The 20,213-nt window shown below is 33.2% G+C and overlaps 1 protein-coding gene across 6 annotated transcripts in view; it reads left to right on the top strand.

Annotated features, from left to right (window-relative positions):
- LOC143235984 (katanin p80 WD40 repeat-containing subunit B1-like) overlaps positions 1-20,213 on the top strand; it is an 82,114-nt gene that overhangs the window by 27,460 nt on the left and 34,441 nt on the right. For all 6 annotated transcript variants that reach the window (XM_076474137.1, XM_076474136.1, XM_076474134.1 and 3 more), the window contains 6 exons: positions 12,121-12,238; positions 14,521-14,621; positions 15,683-15,724; positions 16,892-16,975; positions 17,320-17,435; positions 19,598-19,669. In XM_076474137.1, coding sequence (XP_076330252.1) covers positions 12,121-12,238; positions 14,521-14,621; positions 15,683-15,724; positions 16,892-16,975; positions 17,320-17,435; positions 19,598-19,669 — 533 coding nt within the window. The remainder of the gene's footprint in view (positions 1-12,120; positions 12,239-14,520; positions 14,622-15,682; positions 15,725-16,891; positions 16,976-17,319; positions 17,436-19,597; positions 19,670-20,213) is intronic.

Here is a 20,213-nt window from a genome sequence, read left to right as displayed (position 1 = left end):
CAGTTGGGCTGCACACCTGTTCGTTGCTTCATCTCACAAAGAAAAAAACAACAAAAAAAGAACTCTCAAACAGCATTCCAAAGTTAAACTTTTATTTTAACACAGACACATTTCTTAGTCCCCACCCCTCAACCTGAGTGTGTGTGACTGACATCTAACTGAAAATTTATTTTGGAACACAAGAGAAATTAATTAAAATGTACTTGCCCTGTTTGTATAATTCACGTAAGAACGTTGTGTGTAATCGCATGCCCAGCCTACTCTCACAAATGTCCTATTTCTCGTGTCAGGCCGGAAACCTGATATCATACGTTTTGTAACAATTCCAAGTAACAGTGGCTTGAATGGTTTTCGATTTGATGTCTTAAAATATCTGTTAAAACTCAGCTGTACACGTTGAGCTTCCAGTGACACCTAAAGCTCACGATGTCACGTACGAAGATAGTTTGTGTTGATTAAAACACAGAAGTAAGTCGTTAAAAACAAAGGTGACATTTTGTGTGCAGGTCATCAGTGTTGTATCTTCTAACCCACACATAAATAATTTATTATTGTGATAGAAATAGTCTGTAGCGACTGACGATAATAATTCTAACTTAATTTTCAGACCTCAATAAATAAGGAAAAAAAGGGAGCTGAACCCGATAATATTTTTTCTTTACTTGATACTTCGTGTGTGTTTATATTAATCTCATAATACTTTGAGATTTTTTTTCTTGAAATAAAGCGTAACATTTCGTTTAGAAGTTCTAAAAAAATCGAAATTAGATTTTTTAAAGTATTACAAACTATAAATTAGACAAAATCAAACAAAAACAGAAAATATTTTCTTTCTTGTTTTTTAATCGATAGAAACGCTAGTAACATGGAAATTATTCAGAAATGGTATGTAACACCCAACATTAGAACCATAATAAATGTTTACACTGTTAAGAACGGGGGTTCGATTTCCCGCGGTGGACAGAGCGAAAGTAGTCCACTGTGAAGCTCAGTCCCCCCCCCCTCTCCCAAAAGAAAAAGATTGACCTTAAACCAAATTGTTTAAGGCAAAACGTCTACCATGAACCACCGTCATATACGACTCCGCACATGATCTCATGCCCCCACGTTGTACGCGTCATCTTCTCACGAGATGAATAATAAACAAGGTATTAGTGTTGAGTCGTTCTTGGTTTCATAATTCTCACAAAAGGTTTGGTTTGTTTCGAATTTCGCGTAAAGCTAGCCAAGGGCTATCTGCGTTAGTTGTCCCTAATTTAGAAGTGTAAGACTAGAGGGAAGGCAGCTAGTCATCACCACCCACCGCCAATTCAGGGGCTACTCTTTTACCAACACATAGTGGGATTGACCATCACATTATAACGCTCCTACGGCTGAAAGAGCGAGAAGTATACAAAGATACCACATATAATACCAGTGGTGTCATGTTAGCTCCTGCTGTTTACACACAATAGACAGAAGTATACAAAAATACCTTATACGATACCAATACAGTGTTATGTAAGCTTCTGTTGTTTACACGCAGTAGACAGAAGTATACAAAAATACCTTATACGATACCAATACAGTGTTATGTAAGCTTCTGTTTACACACAGTAGACAGAAGTATGCAAATATATCGCATACAATATCAGTACAGTGTTTTGTTAATCTCGTGGGCGCCAGTATTTACCAACTATTCATTTATCTCAATCTCGCGAGGTACACGTGGGTTTACCATTTTGTTCTGCATTCTTGTGTGTTGCATTCATTTCTTGGAAAGAGAGCTATCTCCAGTTTGGAAGTGTTTTTAAAAGACAAGGTATTTTTATTTCCACGTGAGAGATTGGGAACTTTCATCGAATGTTACCTTCCAAACTGTACTGGCATAGAAAAAAAAAAGTGAAGTTAGTTTTTTTAATACGTGTTAGCTGTTGTTCAGTAATCCTGCAAGTGGTTTATTTTCTCACGTGATTTACGTGAAATAAATCTAGGTATTATGCTGTAGATTAAATAAATGGTTTCTTATAATAGGCACTGGGAACGGTAAGTCAATAACCTGATTTATTAATGGGTGAAATAAATTTTCTTTCTTTGTCTGTTGCAGTGGAAACAGAATGTTGCTATCAAGAAAAATGCCAAATTTTTAGTAAGACTTTCTTTTATTTTGTGTTTATTTATCTGACGAACAAAAATCAGACAGTGAGCCATTTATCAGTGCTCCAAATAGGTCGTGGATGAAATTACTGTAATTATTGCATACACCTTTAATACTTTCAAGAACAGTTGTACAAATGTACGACGTCACGATTCGTCGTGTATCGGACCACTGACCCGTGTCTTGACAAAAATTTCTTTCTCCTTGTGTTCACACTGAAGCTTCCACGTACTTTCATGTTCCTGCTCTCTGATTGGAGGAGCATTTTTTATTGTCTAACGCTCTGCAGTTTTTTATTAAAAACTTTTATGTTTTCATTGTTAAATTTCCTTACAGGTAGCGAAATTTTAAACTACTATGAAAACTTTTAAGCATTTTCGGTGAGAGTTTGTGAAGATTATAGCACGTGACTCAGGTTTATTCATTTCTAACCTGGATACAAGCACTGAGAAACATTTCATACCTTTGTCTTCTGTCTACGTTGGCTCTGACATGGTCTGGTGGTTGAGGCGCTCGACTCGAAATATGAGGGACGCAGGTTCGAATTCCTGTAACCAAACGTGCTATCAACGATCAATCACAATATTGTTGGAATGAGTTGATGGTGGGTGATGTTGACTGCCTGCCTTCCACCTGGTTTATCATTACTATATTAGGAATGACTAGCGCAGATAATCCTCGTGTGGCTTTGCGCGAAATTCAAAACAAACCAAAACTTTCCATATTAAACGTAAGCTTTTTTTTTTCGTCACGTTATTGGTTTGATAGACCAGACTTGTTGTGGCACAGTACAAGTATCATTCGTGTATCCGCAAGAAATTTGGCAAACTTTCAGCAAACATTACAAGTTTTTTACAGAAAAAATAATTTTAATAAAATATTTTTGTTAAATATTGATTAACTAAAAGAACATTAGTATGGATTACAACATGTTGTCATAATTTGTTTTATTGAAAACATTACATGCAAGTTGACAACAAAATCATTTGACAGATATTAACTAATTTTATTTCTCTTGCCAGCTGCCACTCAGTTGATGAAACCTGAGAATTTGAAAAAATCACTCTAACATGTGTGAAGCACCTAAGTAAAACAATGTTAGTGATATAGGTAATAAACTAAAGACAAGACTGTCAAACTTTGTAACAAACTAAGGTGTGAAATTACGTTTAAAATCCACTATAATCATATTGAAGTATTGAGAAAAATGGCGACTCTTATAGACGTGGTTACATTTAAACAATTATTAATTTAGATGTAATTCTACTGGAAGACTTTATTGAATTATCACCTCTATCGAAATGGCTGGAAGCTTCGAGCCAGACAGTCGTTTTATCTGTATGGATAAGGTTTCCAAAGTTTGGCAGGCTTCATACTTGTGTTTCCTTGTCATTCCCAACTTCACTTTATAGCTAACGTATCGAACATTAACTACTATAGAGTAACGAGCGTGTCTGTTTGCACACGTCTTACATTCATATTAACGCACGTGATTTACAAAAATAAGTCACTTTCCAGCTATTGTCAGTTTCGATACCCACCACTAGAGTTTATCAATTTGAGGAGCCGTTATTCATTGAAATTAGAAGCCAATGACACAACACCTATGTTTAACTACTTTAATGGGTTGATTACTGGCCCATTTTGATGATGGTTTTGTTTGGAAAAAGACATTTTTCTCTACAAGTGGGTTTTCTCGTCATCACGGATTATTTGGAAAACTACATTTTATTATCCATTCGTTATCTCCCACAAATAAACACACATACCCTCCCTCATGGTGACCTTTCACGACCTCTTGGGGATTACAAGTCACATTTAGGGAAGCTTGACATATTCTCTATCTAGCCTGCTGATTTTACTATTTGTTTTGAATGAGTAAATTTAATTCAAGTAAAAGTACATAATGATAATAACAGGTGTAAAATAATAAATAACATTGAGTTATTAATTCTTCCCGTAATTGTTATTTGCAAATGAACCATATGAAGTTCATACAAATAATAAACCAGCTTAATCCATGGTTCTAAATCATTACTGTTACATCACAGTAAGTATGGTTGGTTATCCATGATATAGAAATAAAGGCTTAGGTAGTAGCACATATACTGTGTTTGAATTATCGTTATACATTCTTCTTTGCTTTCACGTACACATTTTTAGTAGTTCGTCCAGGGCTACACGAGGGCTATCTGGGCTAGCCGCCCTTACTTTAGCAGTGACATACAAGTGGGATGGCCACTAGTTAACACTACCCACCACCAACTCTTGGGCTGCTCTTTTACCAACGAATATTGGAATTGACCGTAACATATAACGCTTCCACACTCGAAACGAAGAATATGTTCGGTGCAGGAGATTTGAACCTGTGACCTAATGGTCGAGTCGAGCGACCTAACCACCAGTCCTTAACGATGAGAAAGCGTTCATAACACTTCTGTTGAATATAAGCATGAGATAATCTAAATATTAACTCTTAACGTCTTGGTTTTGTGTTAATATAAATAATTTCTGTATATTACTTATATACTTCCAGGCGTTCTGGAGAAATGGACCACAACCAAAGTTTACTGACATATAAACACAAGCCGCTGTATTATATAGAGCATTTTACTTCGTAAAATTTTATGATTATTACCACCAGTTACGTGATCATGAGAGAGGGGAGGGGCATATCTTTCAAGTAGGAGCAAAACCAAGCTCGGCAAAAAGTTGACCTGAGGTCATGCATGCATAGCATGCTTCAAAGAAACATCCTATTAGACATCAAGTTCAGGGTTATCTGTTGAGACCACCAAGGGGAATTGAACCCCTAATTTTAGCGTTGTAAATCCATAGACTTACCGCTGTACTTGCGGGGGACCAGCAGAAGTGTACGCTGTCGTTCAAGGTTACATGATTGTGCACAGTGTAAACTGAAGGTCCAGTTAGCTTGTGGATCAGAATATTTAAGGTTCGAGCCGCGTTCTACAGTCGAACGTGTTTCGTACCTTCAGCTGTGGAAATCACGCGTTACTGATTGGTTACCCTTCTTATAGCCAGATGTTCTAAAGTGTGAATGGATATTATTGACATAGACTTATCTTCTCGATATTATCAAAATTCTTAAAACTAATGGGCTACTTGTACAATATTGTCAGAATTAATCCTCATAAAATTATAAAATGTGGCTTATGGAACGTTCTAGAAAAAAGAAAAGTTATGCCTAAAGAAGTAAACATTTTAACCCTTAAACGCGTCGGCATTCATCAGTTGATAATGCTACTTACAACATTCACTCTGTTTAAGGGTTATATTCCTTTTTCAGCATTAGTATTATTACATTTTTCGTGCCTTTTCAGTATCTCGTTGGTGTATCCACCGTCACTACATTCATGTGATGTTTGAAACTGACAGTTGTAAGAGCAATAGCCAACGCTTCTTTAATTTTTATGTGACAGATAGGACTTTGGTGATTTTTGATTGAACTGGGTGTGGCTCAGTGCTTACTCTGCTCAAACAGTGAATCCCTGAATCGCGGTCTTTTCCGTAGAAACGGGCTACGTGCGCACTTTTGTGCCATATCAGAGTGACTGTCACATTGCAGTTTATTCTTTAAGAACGAGAGTAATCAAACAGTTGGCGGTGGGTGTTGTTGGATAGCTGCGTTCTCTCGAAGCCATCACTTCAAAAATATATCTTTGTATGAAAAATATGAAACAAATATACAAACTGATTTTGGTAGATGGCCAATATTATTCTGCCACGTGGGTGAGAGAAAATGACAACCTGTACAATCACCACGTAAGCAACAGGTAACGCCTACACTCATTGGCAAAAGTCCAACAAGTCGCTTTCTCCATGGTATTTAATGGCGATAATGCATAAAAAGCTGGCCCAGCTGTTAGACTGCATATATCCTACCCACGTGCATCTTTTACTTACCTGTCATACCTTAACCTTCTAAGGTAGCAGGGCACAACTTAATGCGCGTGACTTGTAATGTTAATAAAAAGAAGCCCCCCTCTTCCTCGTGTTATCCCACCATCTTGCAATGAGGCAAATAACTAATGTGACTTTAAACTCACAGGGTCGGAATACATTTGTCATGTATAAACCAGTACGGTAAAACAGTATCAAAGGTGTACCGTGAACGTATTCATATAAAAGTAATATATTTTAACACTCCTACGAAAAGTGGGGCCTAATAGGCCCCAGAGCAACTTGAAAGGTTATTAATATTAGGCTAATAAATTTGTATTCAAACGAAATTGCCATTTCATTTGATTCATCAAATGAAATTAGGAGCCTATTAGGCCCAACTTTTCGTAGGAGTGTTAAGTTTTATTCTTGACGCGTGTTTAGTTTCAAACTTTTAATCGGGTGTCATGTTACCACATACTTTTTTTTCTCTCTCTCTCGTCATTTTTTTTGTGTAATTTATATATACAGGGTAACCCGAAAGTCCTTACCCATCCATATATCTTATGTATCCAGTGTATCTGTGTGCTGTACCTCATTCTCGCTGCATAATATTATGAGACGCCATGTTCTATAAGACATTTTCCTCAACATAGCAGGCGTTATTGTTCCAATAATGCCGCGGTTACAGCTGCCTTCAACTCATCATTAGTATTATAACGTTGTTTATAATAACATATGGATGGATAGGGATTTACGGGCCACCCTGTATATATATTTCCCAGTACTGCCAATTTAAGTTTTGGGAACAGTGAAATGTTTGGTGCTTTACCGACAGTTGTATACAAGTGTGAAGATTAGAACAAATACTGGGCAAATATTCCCTTTTAGCCATGGGAGGATTATAATGTAACGGTAAGAAAGAGTTGTTCAAGAGTTTACGGTGGGTGGTGATGACTAGCTGCCTTCCCTGTAGTCTTAGTGCTAAATTAGGGATGGCTAGCGCAGATAGTCTTTCTGTAGCTTTGCGCGAAATTCAAACTTAGCAGGCTCGACATGGTCAGGTGGTTAAGGCACTCGACTCGTAATCCGAGGGTCGCGGGTTCGAATCCCGTCACACCGAACATGCTCGCCCCTTTCAGACGTGAGGGCGTTATAATTTACGGTCAATCCCACTATTCGTTGGTAAAAAGAGTAGCCCAATAGTTGGCGGTGGGTGGTGATGACTAGCTGCCTTCCCTCTAGTCTTACACTACTAAATTAGGGACGGCTAGTGCAGATAGCCCTCGAGTAGCTCTGCGCGAAATTCAAAACAAACTTCTGAAGTAGCCAATAAAAAATAAAAATAAAAAAGATAAGATTCGAGTCGCAAACTTTGCTACCAGACAACTGATTAACATGCTGCGTGTTCATGGCATGTCTTAGTATCCGCATAATTTATATATATTTTTCTATAGTTGTTGTAATCTCAACTGTGACTGTTATGAAACGGTTTATTTGGGGTCAGTATCAAGAGATGTGCCAGTAGAGTCCGTCTAAGGTTGAATATTTCACCCGTAATCTGGGATGAACTGAACCAAGTCTCCGAGTGTCACGTGTGAAGTTTGGTGCATGAGACTTAAAGGGCAGAAGTTGTTCTGGTTTCGTGGATCTACGTGAGTGGCAACCGAACACTCCAGCTAATATTCCCTAGTAATACCTAAACCATGACCACAGAAAACTATGTGCAGGGGAAAACATTTCATTCCTTATTTTCTATATATTTTTTCTTTAAGTAAAATGCAAGTACCACTTCAATCACTTCACGTTACATCTATGGCGTTTCTCACCTATTCATGTGAGGTTACATGTTATGATTTGTTAATCAGCTGTTATGTTACGTTAAACCCACTTCAGGTTACACGTTACTACTTGTTAGTTACTATTGATATTGTATGATTTAGTTATAAAACAATGAAAATAGCTGCTTGTATGAAGTTTTTCAGTACGATAATTTTTATAATTGGAACAAAATGAGATTTACTTCCCATTTATGTGCATGGCCCGGCATGGCCAAGCGTGTTAAGGCGTGCGACTCGTAATCCGAGGGTCGCGGGTTCGCATCCCCGTCGCGCCAAACATGCTCGCCTTTTTAGCCGTGGGTGCGTTACAATGTTACGGTCAATCCCACTATTCGTTGGTAAAAGAGTAGCCCAAGAGTTGGCGGTGGGGGGTGATGACTAGCTGCCTTCCCTCTGGTCTTACACTGCAAAATTAGGGACGGCTAGCACAGATAGCCCTCGAGTAGCTTTGCGCGAAATTCAAAAACAAAACAAAAAAAATTTATGTACACAATACTTGTTTTAACAGTGTTCTCAAAGAAGAGATGACGTCATAAAGCACACCTACTTCGTCTTTTAATCTATTTTTATCTAATAAAAGTAACAAACTGTTTATTATTCATTAATTAATTTTGTCATAGTAACCAACGCTATACTTTATAATTCATGAATATTTTGACGATGTCAGTATCTTAGCTTATTTTATAATTATGACCAACTGAACCACTTTAATTAATAATTAAGTTTAGAATTACGATCGTCCCGAATGAGAACATCGTTTATTTCGATTGGGTGAAGAACAGAATAAACAAAGTTTGAATCACGAGTCAGTGCACGTTTGATACAATGACGTGTTTGTCGACATGGCTGAACTTGATAACCGGCCTTATGCTGAGCGAGGCTTAAAGAATTCACCAGTTTACCTGCCTGCCTTGCTCACGTGCCTTGGCCCAGTTAATATTCCGCGACTGACTTGAGAGTTTCGTTTACGGAAGCCAGCGGATTTTGAAATAGTTTGAATGCTGCACGGGCGAAGTGTTTTAACCCAAATCATGTTAAACATGTGTATCAGTTTCTCGTGTAATAACAGAAAATGTAGTTTTTTTTTTCTTATTTTTTACGGTCAGTTAAAGGAGAATGGTGGTGTGCACATATACTTCGTATGGCCTAATGTTCATGGTTGAAACATCTTGACTTTCAGGCATTGAATTAATATACTGAAATATACTAATTAGTGTAATGAATTTTAGGTTTTAAAACAAAGTGGTCATTATTACCTTTGATTTGTTTTATTGTTTTACAATTATTATTGTCTTGTAGGTTTCTGTGTATTACTCGAATCGAACCGGCAATGTATATAGACACTTGCATAATACCAAATATAAAAATGTGAAGTTTCTTTTAAGGTACATCTGATGTTGAAAACCAAAAACAATAAAATTTCATGACCTCTTGTTAAACCTACTTCAGTTAAGTGGGCAGCCACACTGATAAAGTTCGTTGTGTTAGTTATTTTGCTTTATTTGACTAAATTTTGTACCCTCATTAAAATAAAGGTCGAATGTGGATGAAGATTTTTTACAGCTGTGCTCTTACTTGATGAAATTTTAAAAACACCTAACAGCAAACAAGACAACTATTTTATGTTGAGTAAATGATAGCACATTGTCTATAGTTTAGTGAAACTTATTTACCAACACAAATAGTTGAATTATTTTTAAGCATGCTCATATTATACAGTAAACGTAATTCAAATCGTAATAACATGTTTGTGAGCGTTGCTGTTTTTTTACCACTTTTAAGTTCATGTATGGAATCAAATGTCATTTGTAAAACTACGTATGGGATTTTATAGCCGTGTGAGAAACGTTCATAACCTGGAATCAATTAGTTTTGTAGTAATTGATCTCTGTAGTATAAACGTGAGTGTAGTCTTACGTTGAGCTTTGTGAGGCTTCTACATTTGATCCAAAATGAAAGATTTAATGAGAAAGATAAAATATTTTGTATGCTGGAATGAAAAGAAAGTTGAGCTGTTCATTTGTAGATGATAGATGCTCAAAAACGATTTCTCTCGTGCAATTGAAAGGAACAGAATATTTTCTGTTGCACCTCGTGGATTAGCTGCATATTTTACTGGGAAGTATGTACAAAAACTTGATGTTTTTAAAGTTGTTCAGTCATTAGGATATACTGTGATAATTGATAGTGGCCTTAAGCTGTGTTGATGTCCTCTAGCAAATAGTGATAGAAAGATGAAACAAGTTTTAAAGATTATGTCAAAACAATGAATGTTTTACCTTTTTATTTCTGAGTTCATTTTGAATATTTTTAATGCTTTTTCATATAACTGGTTCTTGGTACGCTTTTATTTTAGTTGTGTGTGTGTGTGTGTAACTGTTAAGGTATTGGTACAAAATGTCTCCCAAAAATTATGGAAATTTATTTCACCTCCTTTGTTGTGAGAAAAGTGTAACAAAAATCATCGTGGAAGTTATTTTTGATGAAAAAGTAGTAAACTAGTTTATTTTTAATTGATCCATCACTTGAAAAAGAATTAGGACTTGTAACATTATAGTGCAGATGTTACAGTAGTGGATTTTATGTCAACAAGTTCTGTATAGCTGACAATATGAAATACTTATCTAGAAGGTTGATAATTTTACTTCAACTGTAACTGTTATCATATTAAATTTCAACATTGGACAGTAAAAAAATTATTGTTGTAAAGAAGTAAAGTGTTACTGTTTTAAAAGAATGGCTGATGGACAGATTTCATGTGTGCATGGTACATTTTTTTACCAAAGTGTTGTAGATGGATGCTCAAGAAAACTGTTGTCTGTTAGATCTGGAACATTACAAGGCATGCAATGGTCTTAGATCTTACAAGAAAAGCACCGTGAATGTTTATTTTTATCTTTCAAGCTGGTTTTTTTCTTAAAATTCGAGAAGAGTTTATACCTTTTTAGTAATATTTTACTTTTTTTTACATTTTTTTACAGTTATCAGTGGTTAAGTATGTTTCATCTTTTTATAATTTTTTTTGTATGTCATTTAAGTGTATAATCAGTTTTCAACACTTGTTTCCAATAGCCTTCTGGCTCAGTGGTAAACTTGAGGGCTTATAATGCTAAAATTCAGGCTTAAGGCCTTGCAGTTGGTAAAGCACAGATAGCCTAGTGTGCAGCTTTGAATATAAATAAAACCATATATTTAAAGAATAGTTCTATCAATACACTGTAGATGGTGTGGTATTCTGCTTTCATGAATTAAGTTTCTTTAAAATTATTAAAATTTGTATGGTTGTTAGTTGAATTAAAGAACCAAATTGTATCTGTTGCAAGTAAATGTTTTACATGTAACCTCTGTAGGAAAATACAATGGCTAGAAGTTGCAAGTTGTTAGTTTTATTGAAGCTGTGTATTGTCTAGTGTTTTACAGTTAGATTAGTTTGCATATTGCATCTTTTTTCAGTTCTAATTTGAACATAAACATGTGCTCCATGTATAGAAAATATGTAAAGGTTTACTTCAAACTCTTGATGACTTTGTTAACCTGAAGATGGCCTAGGAAGGTTAAAACTTTGTTCTTTGCTTTATTAGTGATAGTGTTTCCTTCAAACTGGTGATATACTGGCATACCTTTTCTATCTGTGGGCCTTGCTACCATTATTATCATGCAATTTTGTTACATATGTAAAACAACTTTTATAAATTGAATTGAGAAAAGACAATACATGAAGGTAATGAAAATGGGACATAGTTTGTGGCTTACATTAAAACTTGGCAGAAATTTAAGTTCAAAATAAAATAGAAACTTTACTAAAAATAAAAACTATAAAACTAATGAATCAGATATAAACATACATCATACTAAAGGACCAATAAAAGATTAAAAATATGGGTCTTTTATCTCTCCACACAGTATCATATCTCAGAAAACAGACAGCTGAGATAGATGTTTTGTATGCTTGGATGGTTGGTAATAGGCTTAACTAAATATTGGACTATTTTTTTATATATATATGATATTTTTAGCTGTCATTTGCTCACTGTAGTGAACTTACTTGTATAGAATTTGAAGAGTAAGTAACATTGATTATTTTAATCTGTTCTTTTTAAATTATTTACAATCTAAAATGTTTAATATACTAAAAATTATACTGGTGAGGAATGAAATTTTACAAAACAAATGACATAATTCTGTGTACAGCATTAAACTGAATAATGTTTTTGAACTATAATTTTTATTTTGTGTACATAGAGCTTAACTGGACATACAACGCCAGTCGAATGTGTAAAATTTGGTCATGCAGAAGACATGGTTTGTGCTGGCTCAGTCTCTGGTGCCTTGAAAATATGGGATTTGGAAGCAGCAAAAAGTAAATATCTTTCATAAAAATCATACTTGAATGTTGTTTTTGCCTCAACCTGTGACAAATATAAATTTCCTGTTCCATAACTAAGTCATTTTACTTTTAAAAGTACATAGGAAGAATGATCTTAATATTGTGTTTTGTACATTGAGATTTAATTTGTGGAGGACGTTTTTACTGTTTAACACTGTGATTCTTAAGTAAGTAATCTTACATTATTTTGTGAGGATACACAAAATGGTAGAATTATTATGTATAATAATTTAATTTGTGAAGGATTTGTTTTTTTACTGTTAACACTGCTGTTCTTGTTATCACTAATCTTAAATTATTTTGTGAGGTTACACAAAGTGGTAGAATTAATAGATATAAAAATATACAGAGTTTGTGTACTTTTTATTTAGAGAAGTTTGTAGTCTCATCACTTTGTTACAGTTCATGTTGCCATGTCTGGTCACAATCTGTCTGAGGACCTTGCATTTTGACAATAGCTCTCCAATGTATTTTCTGTTGCAAAATGCTGTCATAAGGCTGTTATGTTTAAAGCATGTCCCACCTTCTCAAATCTTTCCACATCTCAGTTTTTGCATTGGGATGATTTTTTCGAAGTTCCTATTTCAGCAATCCAGTCTGTAAGTGCTGCATGCTAACTTTTACAATAATATCAATATACAGTTTTTCTCCAGCTGTTAGAGGTATGCGAGAGTTTGAACTGACATGGCATGGAGGCAACTTGTATAGATGACTCTGGTTGATTTTGGAGGAGACCCTTCATGATTATTTTGCATACAAGCTTTCGCTATTATCCTTTGTGTTCCTGGATTCTCATCTGTTACAAGATACAGCTGTTTGTTTACCATATCTGGGTTATCATTTGTTACAGATCTCTTTATAAATGATTCTGGTTTTCCCAGTTGATGTATTTTTCTGTATTTTTCAATATCAATAGTACAAAGATATCCCAGATCATGATAATTTTAAATATTCAATTAAAACACACATTTATGAGCTGAGTATATGAATATTTTTGCATCAGAAGGGGTTGTTACATTATTTCTGAAAAGTGAATATATTTTGGTGGCATCATGTTACCTACAAAACACTGAACAGTTTGAAAATGTATTCTGATACAGGCCATTCCACTACGACCATATACTGGCTGTATTGTGTAATGTACGTAGTGCTCTGTATAATAAAGTTACAATTAAATATACAGTTTAAAGAGCCTATTTGTTTCATTTTCTCTGAAAATGGATTTATTTATTTGGTGTAAAATTGGTAGTATCAAAATTATTTATTGGTTGGATTTTTGTTGAATTTTTAGACTTTTTTAATGTATTAAAGGAACTGATCTCAATAGTTATATATGAAAATCAATCTATTTTGACTTGAGGCTAACATTTATTTCAACATGGTTTGATTTGTAGCCAACTTGATCTGTTACAACTTGTAACCTAATTGACTACAATCTAGTCCAATTTTTTAATTAATAATTAACCCTTTCTGATCTCAAATCATTTCAAAGTTGACTTGCTCCAACTTGAGTTCATAGAAAGTCAGTTTGGTTTAACTCTGAGTGAATTAGAAGTCAATTTGATCCAGTCTATAGCCAAGTAAAAGTGAATGAAGTATGTATATTCTAACTTGCAATTCAAAAGAAGTCAACAATTTGAACGGATAATTTTCACCAGTAACAGTATTAATTATAGAAGTCTGTAAAAGTATAATCTGTCCTACACAAGCCTGCTTATCTGTTCTCAATAACATCTGGAATCGTTGAAATTTTTTAAATTTGATTGGTGATCAGAACCTCATACAAATAAATATATCATGTTTATGAAATAATGTGTGAGAATATTAAGCATTCAAGTTTCAAACACATTGCAAACCTTTTCATTGTAATTTGTTTCTTGAGAAAATTGTCATTAAAAATTAAATGTAGTCAAAATAATATATTATTGATGGTCATTCTTTAAGGTTAAGACAAAGGATATCCACTGAAGTAACCTTTTAGATATTTTGATAAAATATATTTTAAAGGAGTAATTGTTTTCTATTTTTGTATTTATACAAAAAATAAACCAAAATTACAAAACTTAGTAACTTCAAATATTTTAAATTTTAATATTACAATTTTGTCTCTGGTTTTAGAAATCCTTTTTATATATCCAGACTGGACTCAGTATATTGATTACAATAATAAAAAAAAAATTATGGCTGTAGCTTTATAATTAGCAATTTTTTGGTCATCTATTAATTTTTTTAAAATTTGTTTTTGTTTATATTAGTTCTGAGGACACTAACAGGACACAAATCAGATGTGAAATGCCTAGACTTCCATCCTTATGGTGACTTCATCGCTTCTGGTTCATTAGACACAAACATAAAGGTAGAGTTAATATTATCAGATGTAAGATACTAATATAGATTGTGCATTTGAGTTTCTATTAAAAATTAATCAGTTTTAATAACACTAGTCTTTATTGAGTTTGATTGGTTTCAAATGTATGTAAATTAAAATGATATAAATTTGTGAGTAATAAATTGTACTTACAGCATTAGCCTTGATTTGAGTAAATTGACTAGAATGGACCCTTAAATGCTTGAAAATGCAAAATATATACAAAATAAATAAATGGATTAGTTCAATAATGATTTACGTTAGAATAAAGTAACATAATGGCAAAAAAAAAGATCTCATAAATAATATTAAACTGAAAGAAAAAGTGTTTCACTTAAATAATTGTAAAAAATGGTAAAACAGTAAAAATAATTAAGCAAATGATTCTGAAGTTGACTAAAAAGCATAAAAAACAAATTATTACAGTAGATTCAAACTGTATTAAAGCAAAATGGGAAAAGATAAATATGTAGAAAGTATGACAAATTAAACAATAGAATGAAAAAAACAGGTAATGTACATAAATAATGCCAAACAAAAGTTTAAACGATATGTTGCTAAATTTATCTAAATTAAACAAAGAAAATGAGAAATAAGATAGCTTCTAAAGTTTGTAAACTTTTGTCTGGTTTAATTTATAAGTTCTTTTAGTTTTGCCTATACCAGTTAGCTGATTAATTTTCTCTTTATTTGCATTGTAGTAATCTAATTAAACTTTTTATTGGCTTTGTAATTACCTAATTAATCTCCTTGTTATTGATATTCTAATTAAGTAATTAAGCTTCTTTTTATTGACATTAGCTAATTGTTTGTTGTTTTTCTCTCTATCAGTCCTTTTAACTGTTTTCCCTATTGTTTAAATTTTGTATATCATTCTTTAATGTCCTTAATTTGTGGATGGGAATACCTCACAGCAACTTGTGTTTGTCTGATTACGTTCGTATATACATAAACACTGAAGTAGAAATCGGTCATTCTTCAGTGTAGTCCACCATCAATCATATGATATTTTGTAAATTATTACAAGAAACTTTTTCTTTTTTATCCAGTTGTGGGACATTCGAAGAAAAGGTTGTATCTACACTTATAAGGTAAGCCTTAGTTTTACGTGAAAAGATGTGTATAGCATCAATAAATTTAGGAAATGGTTTTAGCTTTGTTAGAAAATCTGAAGGTTTGACTTATCTGTTATTGCCCTCATTAATTCCTTCCCATTATTCTGGAGCCCACCAATAGTTAAGTATTTTCCCTTGATGTGTTTCCCTTTTTATTTTACATTTCTAATGTGCAGACGTTCATTTTCCTTGAAAGATAGTTAATTCAACATATTTTATTCTCAGTGAATATAAACATTTTTTTATTAGATTAATGTGTGTGTATGTACATGTATAACTTCACTGGAAGTTGTTTATGAAAAAGAAATTTCAAAATGTTCTTAGACATCTATTTAACTAGTTTAAAGCAATTTAACTAAAATAATTTTTGATTTACTTTGTCAATAAGCACATTTTAATCTCTAGTAGTCAGTGTACTAAAACTAGTATTTGTTATATTCAGTAAATTTCATTAATAATATTACATCATTAGAAATATTACATATGATGCTAGCCTTGAAATACCTAGAGAATTATGTTGTTTACCTTCATAAATGCAGACATGGGAACCCCACTTTTCTTTTGCATTTTTTTTAAATCAGGTGGGATCTCCCAGGTAACCTTTGTAATGTGCTGATCTTTATGCTGATTAACAAAAAAAAAACACTAAATACCTGCCATCTGGTGTTGTCTTCAGATTAATCAACTTGGAAGTCACAATGGTGCAAGCTTTTATAAATTCTGTATATTAAAATGACAAAAATCACTTATCAAGTTAAATTTTACTTCCTTTAGTATTTAAAACAGCTTATATTCATGATTTCAAAAAGTGATTGATATGACATTAAAATATTTTTATTTTTTAAATTTATTTGTAGTGTTTAGAATTTCCGCATTTGCATGGTATACGATGTTATAAGCAATTCTAACAGGTTTCTCAGGTTGTTTTCTTTTGGCTGTGAATATTGTGTTTTAGAGTAATGCATAATGTATTGAACTGAACAATTTTACCATTTCTTTCAATTCATCTTTCTTTGTGAAAGGATGATTTTCTACACGTTTCTTTTCTTTTTTATCATATTTGTAAATTTAATCATTCACAAATTCTGTTATTTGACATGGCTTACTGTTCCTTTGTAAATTGATAGCTTTTGTTGTTTTTAGGGGCACAGTAAACCAATCAATAACATTAAGTTTAGTCCCGATGGTAAATGGATTGCATCTGCAGGTGGTGATGGAACTGTTAAGGTAATTTTATCTTTTTTTTAATTTCAACATTTGTTTGAAATAGACAAGATAATTATTGTAATAAATATATATTGATAAGTTAGAAAATAAAATACATTTTGTGTATATATATCTTTTAAATAATTATATTTGAAAAAGACTTTTATTTCATTGCCTAATCATTAATATCAAGATTTTAAACTAAAGCAATACTGACACACACACACACACACACACACACACCTTTATCTAAGTTTTAATACGTTTAATAAAGTGTAAACGTAAACACTATCACTAAGTAAACACATACTGTGAACAGTTTGCTTGTATGCATGCTAATATACTGGTGTGACCTATTTCTGTAGCTTTGGGACCTGCCTGCAGGCAAGATGTTGACAGAATTCAGAGGACACACAGGACCTGTTTTGGACGTTGAGTTCCATCCCAATGAGTTTCTTTTAGCCAGTGGAAGCACAGATAGGCATGTAGTGTGCTCAAATGATAATTTGAAGCTTAACAGATGAATCATCCAAATCTAATGTGTGGCCCTTCTTGTGTTTTTCTTTGTGATCTGTTAGAAAAACAAGTTGTATGTTTCAACATCACACTAGTGTTGATTAGTTCCTCCTCTTCAAATGTTAATTGCATATTACTAGGCCGTTTTTGCATATAAATAACTGAACCTTTGTTTCTAGCTCATGATTTCTACCATACTGTTAAGAAAAGTAATGTTTTATTTTATGCCTGTTTTCATTTTTTTTTTTGTATTTTAGTATGTTAGTCTCTTTGATTTAATACATATTTCAAGAACAGCCATTTCCATTTTGAAGATAAGTATTTTCTAAATTTCCTCTCTATGTTCAGTTTCTGTCACACATGTGGTGTGAGAATGTAGAATACATCACTTGGTTATTTTCAGCCTTTGAGTCAGTGAACAAATTCTCTTATTTTATTATCACAAGTGGAGTACATGTGCTGCCACCTTTTAATTCTTGAGAACAAACTCAATATGGATCAGGAGTGTAATTCTTAAAAAGAAAAATGAAGTGCTCAGCTGAGTGAATTGGACATAATGTTTTTGAAAAAGAAAAACAAAAATATAGGTCTAAACATAAAAAATGACAAAGCAGCTCAGATAAGTTCCAGTACAAATACTGCCTTAAAAATAACTTTCTGGTATTCAGATATTGGTAGTCCAAAATATCTGGATGTGACATATATGTACAGTCTTGTAACCAAAGGTCAAACATTGATCAAAGTTGTTTTGTGTTATGTTGTGCCATCTGTGTGCTAAAACCAATGACACTTCTCCAAATTTATATAAATGTATTTAGCTTATTTTGTGATATAAATTGTCTTATCATTTGTCAGCTACTGAAAAAAGAAACTGTTGCATACTGAAATAAATGAACAAATGGTTGTACTTCAAAAGATGATTATTACAATGAAACACCAACCTTTGGTTCGCATTTAGCTCAGTCACCTGAACGAGTAACTTTCGATCTAACATTGTGACTGGTCTTCAAATGAGTTGTATTGGCTGCTGTTGTACTTCCTTTAAATCTTTACTGTTTTTCATTTGAATAATTTTCACAAGTGACACTTTTCATGGATGAAATAGATACTTAACAGGATGATCTTGGCTACTGGATAAGGTTGCCAATCGATGGATGGTATCCTTTTTTTCTTTTTCTTTTTTTTTACTGATACTATACATTTTTATCATCATCATTAAAACAAATCAAACATTTTTTTGCTACTTATAAGTTGACTTTCAGTAATCAAATGCAATTTAAAACTTTTTTTTTTATACTGACTCCAAATTTACTGATGGTTGGCAACCCAGCTAGTGGTATAAGTATATAAAGGGAACAGCAGGATAGTAACCTTGACTATTAACACATTTCCTATGAATAATATTTAGTAGATTAATTTTAGACTAGTGGCGTGCTTCCTGTGATTGAAATTGAACTTTAATGGAATAATTTAGACTTGTGACACACTTCCTGTGATTGAAATTGTGAAGCTATTTGTGATTGTCTTTCATGAGAATGACACTGTCAAATGATACACAACTTGTCTCTGAACATGGTGTCCTCTTCAAGTAAAAATAATGTGTTTGTATTTCAGTAGTGACCCCTGCATGATGTACTATTAACTTTTATTATGAAGAGTTTTCATACACAAGCAAACTTGTGATTTTGATTTTTGTTTTCTTTCAAATCCATGTCTTGAAGTTTTATTAGAAATTCAGAATTAGATGTACAATGCTAAAAGAAAATCTTTGTTTTTGAAGCAGTATGGTATATAAATTAATTTATAAACTTGTCAGTTGTTTCCCATCTAGCCTCTCTAATATTTTTTTAAAATGTTGGTGTAATTTGTCCTCCGTGGTTAGGTCTAAAGACTTGTTAAAAACTAGGTTTTGATATCTATAATTGGCACAGCATAAATTGCCAGTTGTGTAGTTTAATGGTAAAGGTACCTAATGTGTTTCCTAGCAGGTTTAACCAACGAATGTTTCAGCAGAAATAGAAGCTAGTAAACTAATGTTATTGTAACTGATTTCTAATTTTATCGTTTCTTGTTTCCATAACCATGTGTAAAACTGTTGTTTCTGAAAGATCAAATGTTCATATGTAGGTTAGTCAAGTTTTGGGACCTGGAAAGTTTTCAGCAAGTATCATCCACAGATGGAGATTCAGGCCCTGTCAGGTTAGTACCAAAAGCAGAGTATAGTGAATTACATTTTATTCTCTGTTTTCTTAACTAAATGGATTTATCAAGTGACCCTGAAAAGGTATCAATATATTGGACTCATTCATAGCCTTACTAAGTCAGAAATTCTTTTTTGAGGGGGGGAGCTGTTTATTTTGTTTGTGAGGGTGGGGAGAGGGGGCTGTTTAGCTGTACTTATTTCAACAGAAAATAACATCACTCGGTAGACTTCAACACAAAGTACAAGAGTGAGTTTCATTTTAGGTAGAAAAAAGTGAGAATAATGAGTAAGCATACTAATATAAATAAAATCCAACAACCATGCTGACAAAAACCTGAAACAAGATGTATATAAACAATAACAACAAAAGATAATTATTACTGTTTTCCTAGTTCAGCTATTACTAGTTATAGAAAGTCTTGCAATCTGGTTGTCAACAGTTTAATTACTTTTTGTTTCTATACTTTCTTCTACCAATGGGGGGGGTCGACACGTATCATTATATTAAGTAATTTTACTACCAATGGGGGTCCACACGTA

Source organism: Tachypleus tridentatus, chromosome 13 (genome assembly GCF_004210375.1).
Source record: "Tachypleus tridentatus isolate NWPU-2018 chromosome 13, ASM421037v1, whole genome shotgun sequence".
Lineage (NCBI taxonomy): Eukaryota > Metazoa > Arthropoda > Merostomata > Xiphosura > Limulidae > Tachypleus > Tachypleus tridentatus.
The sequence above is the reverse complement of the archived record's forward strand: the minus strand, read 5'-3'. Positions and strand labels throughout refer to the sequence as shown.